Here is a 13,663-nt window from a genome sequence, read left to right on the forward strand (position 1 = left end):
TTGGAATCGGGAAAATTTCGTGTAACGTGATGTTGTGAAAGTTGTCAACAATAACTTCCAGCCACTGTATATTGGTATGTTCAGTAAAGCCTCAAAAGAAATACAGTTGTGAAATATGACACTAGTACCACCTGTTCAAAAGTTATAGCTTAGTTCAAAGTTTTTCAAAAATAGGTCAAACTGAAGGATCAAGGTTAAAAGGTCAGAGTTGTTGGTGTACAATGAAAGGTCTTGTCACGAGAAATAAATATGTGAAGTATAGGAGCCCTAGCCTTTACTGTTCAAACGTCATGGCCAAGGTTAAAATTTTTTAAATCTAGATCAATCTCTAAGTCAGGGTCAAAAGGTCAATTTTCTAAGTATTCAATAAAAGATGTACACAAGAATTACTTATATGAAATATAAAAGTCCTAGCACCAACCATTTAAAAGTTTATGACCAAAGTCATAGTAAGCTAAGTATTTTTGTGTAAAAGTTTGTCAAACTTAAAGATCAAATTCAGAATGTCAAATTTGGTTGTACCCCAAAAAAGGTCTTGTCATAGGAACTATATATACTTGTGAAATATGACAGCCATAGTTCCACCCAGTCAAAGGTAATGCGCAAGGTTCAAGTTTTTGCAGAAAAAGCAGACAAATAAACAGCAGGGCAGACAGATGGAAGGGCAGGGCAAAAACTATACATCCCCAAATCTTCGCATACGGAACCATAAAAAATAGAAAAAAAAACATATTTATTCACATATCATTCATTATAATACTATGTCAATTATTTCTCTGGAAATTTAAAATACAAGTACTTATGTCTTTAGAATTCTCAATAAAAACGTATTTTGGGGATATGATCGAATGAAAATGATTAAAACAAAGTGTAAACGATCGAACTGAAAATCTGTTTGATATCATAAAATTGTGTCGAGGCAAAAACACTGTACAATGGATTTTTTTTTTAAATCAGACGCTTATGAGCAATATGTATCCCCTGTCGACTGGTCTCACACACTGAGCCCTGTGTGGTGATCAGGTGAACGGGGCATTGATTTCGTAGTCGTATTCAGTATAAAGAAAAGAGCTAACAGGTCAGCCATGATTTAACTCCATGTTTTTTAAAAGGTCATAATAAGAACAATAAAACTTAAAAAATAGAGGTACTGTGAGCAATGAGCTCTCTAAATGATACCCCCGCCTTCAATATGAATATAATGGTAGTGTTCATGTTTTGCTTTGGAAAATCCAAAATATATGTCAGATCAAAAAGTAAGATAAGAGGTGCACAATGGCAATGTGTAATAAAGATTCTGTGAAAGTTTTTATTTAATTTCCTTCAGTGGTATGCAGAGTTGCGGATAAGATATGGGTACACCTAAGCGTAACAGACGGACGGACGGACATACCGATTACTATATACCCTCCTGCTTTTCAAGCAGGGGGTATGATAATAGGTAATTAATCAAGAACAATGATGAAAACGCATATTTTACGTTTTTTCTTGTATCTTTATATTGTAATGATTTGAGTCTATAATACTGGACTGGATAGATTACTCAAGCGGGTGGCAGCCTGACTATTAAGGAAGTCGGTATCGTTTCCCGGTTAAGCCATACATTTTTCTCTTTCCTGTTACGGATGTTGTGCCGTTGACCACCCTGGACTTGTATTTAAAATCATTGCCGGGGGAAAATAAAGAATTTTGGTTGTGTCTTCGAGGAGGAATGTAATGGTTAGGGTGTGTGGATATTGGCCAAGGTAGCTCCATCGGTAGATTATTTTGGCTAGTAAGGTAATCATTTTCTACTTTTATTTTATTTTAAAGCAACGTAACACAATAACACAATAAGAGTTTTAAAATTCAAATGTTTTAAATTCAAATGTTACATAAACCTATAGTAACTATAAACTTACCTAATCGGGTTAAGCATGCAGACTTACCATGTAGATACACGTAAGTAGATCCAACTTTGAAGTATGAGCAGTTGTTTCTACTTCACCGCTTTTGACTGTGCAGATCGTCGTTATTTTTTGCAATCCAAGGAATTTGCACATATCGACCAGCAGAAATTCTTTTCTTTAAAGAGAACAATTCGATATTGATAACGATGGCAGTGTAATTTGTGTAAATTTTGCGACAGCGTGTATTAATGCCAACACGTGAATTTTAATTGGCAGTTACAATCTAATACTTAACAACCAGTTTAAATACTAACCAATTTTACTGTACTAATTACCTGACGTGTATGTACGTGTCAAGAAAATCCTTTATGAAACAGTGTAAAACAACGCACATGATTTCATTTTTTCTAGAGAAGTGATATCGGGCTAATGAGGCAACACATTAACATTTTGTAATTTATTTTGGGGTAGGGAAATGATAATGATAACTAAAAATATATTAATTTATGTAGATTTGAAAGCTTCTGTAAGTGATATAACTTTTTTTAGCCGTTTTCTAATTTGATAAAGTACATCGTCCATTTAATCAAAGAATTCTTGATTCTTGATTTGAAAAAATAACACGCCATTAGTTTTATCCATTACATAACAAAGAAAAATGACTAATTTATTCATGTTAAAGAGAAAAACATAGCTTGAAGTAGTTAATCCTCTCCATGAAACAAAACTTATACAACAAATTATTATAATATTGTTATGATAAATTAAATTGGATTAAGAGATAGACATATCACGTACCAATATCTCTAACATTTTAGATAATACATGAAATACAAATCATAAATATTAACACAAAATATACAACGTACAAATGAACAAATTACAATAAAAAATAGTTAAAACGCTCTAAGAAACTATACATGTAAAACAGAGTTGATAATTATATAACTAATATATATATATTTTATGCTCGAAAAAATGCAAATAATTTAGCGTCTATCTAATCCGATATTATCTGTATGTTTTGCCTTATTATCAAAACACTCACAAAGGTTACAAACTGTAATCTGGATATTGTTTTTTATTTTCAACAACGGAAGTTCGTAATTGAAGATGATGTAGTTATGGACTCTTCAATGTCTTATTTATTTGAATTCGGATTACGCAGCACTGTTAAGACCTACAGTGCCCGCATCGTTATTCTTTACAGGATACACGATACGATAGGATACACGCACGATACGATAGGATACACGCACGATACGATAGGATACACGCACGATAGGACAGGATACACGCACGATAGTATAAACGCAAAACACGATAAACGGAAAACACGATACACGCAAAACACGATAAACGCAAAACACGATAGACCTGATAAACGATCTTCACGATAGGATAAACGCAAAACCTGATAGGATTGTTTCAAAATGCGGAACGTTTTCTGACAAAACGAAAAGATTACTTTGTTTACTTACTGCAATATTTTAATTTAAATCCTTGCAAAGCTTCAAATCTAAATTATAAAGTACCTTTAATTATTACAATAAAAAAATTGAGATCACCGGTAATTTTACAAAAGTTGTTTATTCATTTATATTTTTTTATATAATGATTAAATGATTATGAAATGGAGACTGAATTTTTTTTTAAAATTTCTAATCAAGGGTGTGAATTTACGAATATTTGTGTAAATGTTGAAATTCTCATTTTAAGGTTAAACTATGACTCCTTTTATTATGGATATTTTAACATACATGTAATTGTTGCACAAAAATCCCTTATATAATTATGTGCCGTTTCTCACGGGTACTATTATAAATTTATGAAACTCTATAAAAAGATCTATTATTTATGAAAAATATATAGATACATTTGTACCTGATAAATATATATACAAGTACTAAGTTTCGTGTATTTCACGTAAGAAATTTACGCAATAAATTTAATATTTGTATTTAATGTCTGATGCTTACAATCTGCGGTGTAGCCAAAAATTGAAATTAAAATATTAAAATTTTAGGGAAAAATACACGTAGACGACCGGCCGAAAGAAATGTCTAAAGAAATCGGTTTTAAAGAACTATATAGTTCAAAAAAATTACTTTCCTGAGTAGAAATCTAAATAATCATTTATATAATGGCGCTCTGCATTAATACATGTAAACTGTGCCAACAGAATATGAATCTGCTACAATTGCATATGTACATGTACGTTTACGCTTAGCTCTCACTTATGTACATGTACATGTAAACATTTACATCAGATACTTAAAACATCGTATTAATTAACGAACATTGAATGATAAAATACTTTTTTTCTTCTTTTCAATACAAAATACAAAAATTAATAAACAAATATTAGAATAAATTGCGACGTTTCCGACTAAATAATTAAAAATCATTGCTATTAAACTTTGTATGTACTGTTTCTACTGCAAATGAATTATTAAACCCTGAAAATTATTTTAGACCTATCCGGTAATCTCATATAAGGCATATTCGAAGGGCGGGATGTTGAAAGTCCGTAACCAATTTAAAATTAGATAAACATGATTTAACCAAATAGCCAAAAATAATATTGACTTCTTAAATAAAGTTATAAATGTATGGAATGAAATGGATTAATACCCGGTACTATAAATTGATTCGGTGCAATACATTTACTCGTCTTGCATAATGACGGCGGAATCAGACTTCTTTTTTTATCATTATAGTAAAATACCGTAAAATACCGTAACAAAATTAATGCGAGCAAATTGTCATAGTTTAAAATGTTAGAATTATTTCAATCTTTTCTACGATCAAATAAATTGTTTCCTATAGAATTAATTCTGTCTGTAACCCGATGAAAACCCGGTGATCCGAAAGAAAACCCGATGATCCGAAAGTCCATGTACCATAAGTGCAGCATTTTTTTTTTTAAACAAGTTTATTAAAAGACTTATTTAAATAAACATTATGGAAACATCGTACAAATAAAATTAATCAACGGATTGAGTTAAGAGACTTTGTTTCAATAAATTGATTTATATGAATTTTATTTAAATTCAAGCAGGGAAATGATCTTTTTTAAAATCCATAAATTGTACAATTATTTAATTGATTTAGGAAAAAAAATCGTTTATGAGTGTAGTTCACACAAGGTATGACAGACTCCCGAAAATAGATACTGTTTGACACAAGGTGAGAGAGCAGTTCAGGTGTTGAAGGTGAACACACACGGGCCGAGCTGCCGTTTAGGGGGATAGGGGAGAAGGGGGAGGGGGGTGTTGACCGCACGGAAAGGCAGTGTGCTGATTAGAGAGGTTAACTGGCAAGGAAATCTCTTCGATTTGACACTGATTATATTTTCAGTTTATTTTCACGCCGAAAAGGTAAGCTGTTAAAAGTCAATGTTTTTCCTGTTTATTATTTTTAGATTACCTAATGTCAGATAAAATTAATGAAAAACTTCTATTTTATAGTAACTGCCATGGTGTGATAAATCGGGTAGAGCATGTTCATGCATTACATTTTATTTTTTTATTATATTTTTTTTAATTTAGACATAATAAGGAATTTAACTAATTAGACAGTGATCAAAATAAATTTAAAAAATTGAGCCTATACAGACAAAATCAATGTTAAAGTTGTCTTAAATGCTTCGTTATTATTTTTTTTAAATCAAAATTTTAAATAAATGTGCATACATGCAGATCGGAGGCGAAAACACATACCTAATATTACCAGACGATTGATCGGAAGAAAATGAATATTGCTTTTAAAAAAAGATACATATCAATCCCCTGCTAATTATTAATTTTTTTTTTGGGGGGGGGGGGGGGGTTACGTATACACCGTGACTTTCCGAAAATCATCCTCTACTGACTCTGACTAATTTAAGAAAATCTTATAAATATTTAATTTTGACCAAAAAAAAATCATACAGTCCGATGAATTAAACAAAAACAAAAGGGAATCGATTATTTCATTTTAAAAAAATAATTTTGATTCTCTGCTTGAATATGATATGATTATTTTCTTAATTTAATTTATTATTAATTATTTATTTATTAATTATATCATTCATATATTTATTCTTTTACTTCCACGCTTTAATATTTCTTTTAATGATGAAAAACTAAGGGATAAAACTTTTTTTTCTCTTTCTTGGATAAAATAATCTTATTTTAGTTAACGAAACGAAAAAGAAACTCGGAATACCTCGGTAGTTTCTTCCTGTAGTAAAGATAAAAAGCGAGGGTTTCCGATTATACACGATAAACGCAAAACACGATACACGATAGAACCTGATAAACGATCTTCACGATAAACACAAAACACGATAAACGGAAAACACGATAGAAAACGCAAAACAAGATAAACGGAAAACACGATACGATAGGATACACGCATGATACGATAGGATACACGAACGATACGATAGGATACACGCACGATACGATAGGATACACGCACGATAGGACACGATAGAATTGTAAAGAATAACGATGCGGGTACTGTACTACGAGAAAGCAACGGAAAATAGACAAGCAAAAAGGGGAGATTTTTTAAAATTGAATTTATTTTAATTAAGTTGTTTTATTATCACAGAACTTTATCGAATGTAGGTCATTAACAAATTCGCAAGGGCATACCCTAGTTGAAATTAAAAATTCAAGCAATTAATTGTTTTTGAACACTTTTTAGTTACTGAAAAGTGTTGCTGCTTTGAATAGAATTCGCGTTTTAATATCTAAATTTTCAAGTAAATAGGCCAATGTCGAAATATGTTTGATTTTTACCAAATATTTTGAGTACTTATAAAATCACGCCCTCGATTTAAAGAAAGCAGCAGCACTTTTCAAGTTAAGGAAAATATCCTTTATCTATATTCAAAAAATGGTTAAGATCTATACAGTGTATGTCCTTGCGAAATTACGATTTTATGGGGGGATCTCGATGTAAAATAAACGTAACCTGAACATAAAAACTCGACATAAATACTAAAATATATTCTCTTGGTAGTTAGTTAATAATTACACTAAACGAAGAATAAACATTGGTATTAGTCGACTTTTTAAAACCTGTAAATAATATTCCTTCTAATGATAAAAGGCATTTTTCATTGTTTAAAAATTCCTCAATCTGCCTCTCACAGCACATGAAATAAGTCATTTTTACCAATATGTCGTCATGTTTACAAGTTCATCGCAATCACATCCAAAGTCAGTTAAAGTGCCCCAAAAGTATAATAAGAAACGGATGAGGATTTTTAACTAGGAATACAAAGGAAATGTTTTAATTTTGATAGAACAATATTTGAATGATCAGAAAACACAGATGATAGCTTTTGAAAGGGGGTGTTATATTCTGCACACATCATATCCAATGTAATTTTTGCAGTGAATTACGTTATTTCTTACGATATTATTAAAAATTAAAATTATTTATTACGAAAACATTCAAAATGATGTTTCAAGTAGTTGTATTTGATAGAGATAAAATAACTATCCAATTAAAAAAAATGTTGTAATTTAAAATTAATTAAAAAAAAAATAACTTTCAGTATATTAAACATTATTCCCTATTTACATATAATGAATCCACGTAAAAAAAATTGATTTTGAGAAAATAGCATCTTATTTTTTCTTTGATTAGACTCGCATAGTCAAATTAACAAAAAATTTGTATGTACTTACGTGAGTATACCTTTTACAAAATGACTCTCAAGTTTTTGCACTTTGAAATTCAGTGTAAACGTTTATTTTGAGACAGAAACAAACTGCCTTCTTTGTAACGTAATTCACATTCATCACTAAAATCAAATCTAATGATTTTTATTTCTTAAACAACTGCATTGTTACAAATTAGAATACAGAAAATCATTATAAATATTGCACTAGCTTTGCAATAGACATCATAAGTATATATATCTAGATTGTTATAATTGTAAAACATCAAATAAAGTCATATTTCACACACCCTGTTACATGTCAGATGAAATAAAAAGCTGTATATTCTGAAAGTCTGATAATCTAAACATTATATCTACACGATTTCTGGCATCTCACTTAAGTTTGGTGGGATAAAGCATTAAATTTTATTTCAAAACCAATATATATTATCAAACAAACAATGTAACGTAATTCACATACCAGATTGTAAGTATCGATATTAAAAAAAATAAATTTAAGTTTACTTAAAAATTTTTATTGTAATCAATAAGTGTCCTCCTTGAATGTGAAAGTCTGAAATACTGTATAGCTGTGTTTTGTAATGTTAATTTTGTTCCATGTCTTACCGTGGTAGGAGAGGCAGAGATTGACCAATCAAAATCTGACCAATTAAAATCTAACAAATGAAATTCTGACCATGCGGTGCGTTACTCTGCCTTTTCTCCCATCTACATCCTTGGAGGACGGACGTTGTTTCAAAGTTTGTTATTTATTTTATCAAGATTTTGGTGAGTAAATTTATTTCATTATGTCTTCTATGAGTAAAACTTCAGTTGTCATTCTTGGACACTCAATTGTGCGTCGTTTTCATGAATTCTTGAAAGATGGTGACATTAGATATTCTGCGAGCCTTGGTCTGGGAGAAACGCATTCCGTTCTGTACAGGGGTGTGGGTGGAAGAAAGGTTCGTGATGTAATATCTAAGGATATGGAGAGCGTATTTGCTTTAGGTCCAGATGTAGTTGTTCTAATGATTGGGGAGAACGATATTAGTCCTAGTACCGACGCTACCTTGTTAGCTGCAGAAATTGAATCTGTGGTATCGGTAATGCATCGCCGCTATAAAGTTGCAAAAATAATTGTTTGTAAATTATTGCCACGATTTGGTGTTCGTTTTGGGTACAATAATATTGCAGACAAAGTAAACGCAATATTGAGAGATGCATTGCCAGCACTGGGTTACTGCGTATTTTGGGAACATGGGAATTATTTCGTTTCTCCCCGTGAAGGAGACTGCAGTCGTAAATTTGTTCATGACGGAGTTCATCTGAACAGTTCATTTATATAGGAGTATAAGGGGAGCTTTAATTTCAGCGAGAAAATAGATATACATCTAAGTCATAAAAGTTTGTCAACATTTTGTTACTTTTATTGTTCGTCAATTTTTCAGATAGATATTCTTTGAAATTATACAACAATTTGTTATTTTAAGCATTTAGGATGTCTAATAATGTAAAACGGATTTATCCTTTTTCTGTGAAGAAAATTCGGTTGGAAAAAGTATCAGCAAATTGATTGTTTTGTTGTTGGTTTAATTTTTACAGTACTTTAGGCAGATACTAAGTACAAGTTTCAGGCAGTTTTTTGGTACTTGCCAAGTTTCAACCCATTTGGGTTTTTTCATTTTGGTTTCAGCTTTTACCATGCAGATGGCGATTTTTTCCATCGTTTTTCTATTTGATATCTAGGAATGTATTTTAAAGCATTCCAGATTTATCCTTTTTCTGTGAAGTAAATTCGTTGGAAGAATGTCTGCCAATTAGTTTGTTTCGGTATTAGTTGATTACTAAAATATTGTGAATTTTTTCAGTACTTTAGGCAAGTCCTAAGTACAAGTTTCAGGCAGTCTTTTGTACTTGCCAAGTTTAAACCCGTTTGGGTTTTTTCATTTTAGTTTCAGCTTTTACCATGCATATGGCGATTTTTTCCATCGGTTTTTATTTGATGTCTATGAATGTATTTCAATGCATTCCAGATCGACTTATCCTTTTTCTGTGAAGGAAAATCGTTGGAAATTGTCTGCCAATTCGTTTGTTTCGGTATAAGTTGATTACTAAAATATTGTGAAATTCTACAGTACTTTAGGCAAGTCCTAAGTACAAGTTTCAGGCAGTCTTTTGTACTTGCCAAGTTTGTACCCATACGGGTCTTTTCATTTTAGTTTCAACTTTTACCCCGGCGATTTATTTTCCATCGCTTGTTTATTTGATAAGTCTAGAAGTGCATGTTGATGCCTTCCAGATTTATCCTTTTTCTGTATAAAAAGAAAACAATTTGTTGGAAAAATATCTGCCAATTTGTTTGTTTCGGTATTAGTTGATTACTAAAATATTGTGAATTTTTACAGTACTTTAGGCAAGTCCTAGGTACAAGTTTCTGGCAGTCTTTTGTACTTGACATTTAGCCGTTTTGGTTTTTAATTCATGTTAGGCCCACTTTTACCTTGATGATTTTTATATCGATTTCAACAACAAGTTGATTTACCTAATCATGTTCGATTCAATGGTCCAGATTATGGAGGAATTAAAATAAAAAAAAAAAAAAAAATCATTTTTGAAGGTACAAGTTTACTGTTTGTATTTGCTATCCCCTTTATATGATATTGAGTCTTGTACAAATAGTGGTTTTTCATTATTCATTTATTAAGGTTTTATTGTTCTGCAACTGCGCTTAGATACATTACAAGCCCTTCAAGTACCTCGTTTGTAGTAGTGATGAAAACAATTAACAACAGCCGAACAGGTTGTTATCTGTGGGAAAGGCACTACAGCCTTCTTGGGAATTTGACACGGTGCGAGGGTTGTCGGCTTCAAAGGTGGTGATTTATAACTTATGTCAACTTTTCGTTTTATGTGGCGGATAGTTCTTACTGATCAGCAGCGGCTTAGTAATGTTGACTAATGGCTTTTGCAGTCGCACAATGGGTGCTTTTATTGGCTTACGGCAATTCGGGAAATACAGATCTGTTCCAAAACACTTTTGGTTCTACTATTTACTCTATTTCCGGAAAATTTTTGTCAACAACTGTAGGTGATACAGGGTGTTTTATCGAGAAGCGGCAGAATCAATGAAGTGAAAAATTAATTGAAGGAAAAGGTTCATCACTTTCTAGTTTGTTGTATTAGATTTACACATTGTACTGAGCGATGAAAGTGGTTATATAATGTAATGTTAAATATCAATATGCTCAAATACGTTGTCATGTAGGCTAACTGACTCTTACAGTTGGGGCCTACACTGGCTGCAGTGAGGTCTTACAATTCTTGTTCATTGTCAATTAAGGCCGAAGCCTTTTACAGTTTATATTTATACATAACATAATATATTGGATACATACTTCTTCCTTAATTTTAAATTTATATAGGTATATATTTACCAGCATTATGCCAGGCAAAAGGAATAAAGCCCAACAGTCCAAAACAAGTCAGGTGAAAAGACCACGTCGTGCACAGAACGGAACTGGAGAGTCCACTACCAATGATGCTGTGGCTGTCGATACAAGCACTCAACCCCTTGATGTTCCTCCTGAAACCTTGGCTGCATTAACCCAAACCATAACAAAGGCAGTCACGGAGCAGGTGTTAGCAGAGATAAAACCATTACTGCAACATCAGGGGAGTATCTCTGTTCATAATATGGGGGAGAAAGGGAAATAATGCTTCCACTACATCAAGCAATAGCTTAACAGCAGGTCCTTCTGGGTCAGTTTGTCAAATAACAAATAAGTCAGTGGATGCAAGTATCTCAGGATTGGTATCAGGCGCTGTAATCGAACACAGTTCACAGATTGTAGGTACTGAACTTCCACCTGCAGCAAATGTGGGTAAGAAATCAGGTTTTGTAAGCTCATCAGTACCGATAGAGGCAACTGTTTCTGACAAAATAAAATCTAAAATTTGGTCAAAACAATATGTTGATATGGCTCTGTTGTTAAAAAAGGAAAAGGGGAAAAGTAAGTATTCTATCAAGGTAGAGGAACAGGATCAGACAGGTAAGGTGGTTATCCACAATATGCGATCCACAGATGACGACGAAGTTAGGGATGGTTCGTTATCCCTGCATGACTGGGTAACTGCGTGGAATAGGTATGTGACAATATATTGCATTAAAGATACACTTGCACAGCCAAAGCTTGCAAAACACATGGAATCAGTAAGGCAAATTGCAGAGGAAAAGGGGGACTGGAGAAAATATGATAAGGAGTTCAGGGAACTCATAGAACAAGGTGAGGTAGAATGGGGTGATGTCCATATGGAGATATATGTTAATGCTCGCCTCAAACAATCAGAAAAGAAGTCAAGCAAAATAACACCAGACCGTTCGTCATTTGGTACGTATGAGGAAGTCCCTCAGGGGTCATGCTTTGCCTATCACAAAGCTGGAAGGTTTTGTAGGCTTGGTTCATCATGCAAATTCCAGCACAGATGTTATAACTGTGGTGGCTTCCATCCAATCTACATATGTAAAAAACCAATTCAACGGCCATTTCGTTTCTTGGACAAATCCAGAACCCAAAAACCATTTCAAGGAAATGGCACATCAACCAACACAGGTAATGCTAAATTCTCAAAGCCAACCTATCCCACAAAAGGGTCCAACTCCAGTAAATCCCAGTAGATTAGAGTACTGGTTGGTGGGGTATGACAAGGTAGAAACAGAATTTTTAGTTAATGGTTTTCGATATGGGTTCCACATTGGTTACACAGGGGAAAGTAGAAATACTCTTTCAAAAAATTTAAAATCGGCACTGGACTTACCAGAAGTTATTAGCAAAAAGTTAGAAAAGGAGATAAATTTGGGTAGAATTATGGGTCCTTTCAAAGAGAAACCACTGCCAATTTTAAATTGTTCCCCTTTAGGTCTAGTTAGTAAGAAAACAGAGGGTGAGTACCGTATGATCCATCATTTGTCATATCCGGAAGGTGAGTCTGTCAATGATGGCATACCCGAGGAAGAGTCATTTGTTCAATACTCTTCTGTAGAGGATGCTATTCAAAACATTAAGCAGTGTGGGAAAGGATCATATTGTTGCAAAACAGATATTTCTAATGCATTTCGAATTATCAACTTACATGCATCACAGTTTGAATACTTTGGTTTCACTTGGCAAGGTCATTGGTATTTTGACACATGTCTTCAGATGGGTTGCAGTTCTTCCTGTCGTATATTTGAAAGGTTCAGTACAGCACTTCAGTGGATTGCACAAGAAAAATTAGGAATTAAATTTATGACTCATGTATTAGATGATTTTCTAATTGTTGACAAATCTGCGACAGAGTGCCACAAAAAACTTGTGGCATTTTTAACAGTTTGCGCCGACATAGGTGTACCTATGGCTAAGGATAAGACATTTGGTCCTAACAAGGTAATGACTTTTCTGGGATATGAATTAGACACCGAGATGATGGAGGCAAGGTTACCTATTGATAAAGTTAAAAAATGTAGAGATACAATTGAACAGCTTTTACCAAGCAGAAAGATTACTTTGAAGGACATGCAGTCAGTGATTGGTCTTCTTAATTTTGCGTGTAATGTAGTCTTGCCAGGTAGAGCGTTCTTAAGGCGACTTATCAACACTACTATTGGCATTACAAAAGCATATTATCGCATTAGACTAAACAAAGAAGTAAAAGCAGATTTATGTACTTGGTTAGCCTTCTTGGAAAAATTTAATGGTAGGTCGGTTTCTTTACCAGATAGGTGGGTTGATTCCAATGAATTAAAACTGTATCAGACGCTTCAGGATCTATAGGATACGGGGCAGTGTTAGGTGGGCACTGGTTCTATGGGACTTGGAATGATAATTGGAAAAAATGTAATATTACTCTCTTGGAATTTTACCCAATAGTGTTAGCTCTTAAAGTTTGGAGTCATATTTTTAAAAACAAATGCATTTACTTTTACACAAACAATTATGCCCTTGTGCATATCATTAACAAGCAATCGTCTAAGGATAAAAGTATAATGTATTTGGTTAGAGAGTTAGTGCTAATTTGTTTGCAGTCTAACATTTTGTTTAAAGCTTAGGCATCTGGGTACCAAGGAAAATAT

At 32.9% G+C, this 13,663-nt stretch overlaps 2 protein-coding genes across 2 annotated transcripts; both read left to right on the top strand.

The window, feature by feature from the left end:
* Positions 1–10,531: 10,531 nt before the first annotated feature.
* On the top strand, positions 10,532–12,648 carry LOC134283642 (uncharacterized). The gene is made up of 2 exons (XM_062766145.1): positions 10,532–10,708; positions 10,977–12,648. The coding sequence occupies exon 2, from the start codon at positions 11,531–11,533 to the stop codon at positions 12,227–12,229; it is 699 nt and encodes a 232-aa protein (XP_062622129.1). The 5' UTR covers positions 10,532–10,708; positions 10,977–11,530; the 3' UTR covers positions 12,230–12,648.
* On the top strand, positions 12,420–13,364 carry LOC134283640 (uncharacterized). Its single transcript, XM_062766143.1, has one exon. It carries the CDS (start codon positions 12,420–12,422, stop codon positions 13,362–13,364), a length of 945 nt encoding a protein of 314 aa, XP_062622127.1.
* The last annotated feature ends 299 nt before the right edge of the window (positions 13,365–13,663 follow it).

Source organism: Saccostrea cucullata, unplaced genomic scaffold, assembly GCF_032062105.1.
Source record: "Saccostrea cucullata isolate Sc308-1 unplaced genomic scaffold, CSIRO_AGI_Scuc_v1 ctg5187, whole genome shotgun sequence".
Lineage (NCBI taxonomy): Eukaryota > Metazoa > Mollusca > Bivalvia > Ostreida > Ostreidae > Saccostrea > Saccostrea cuccullata.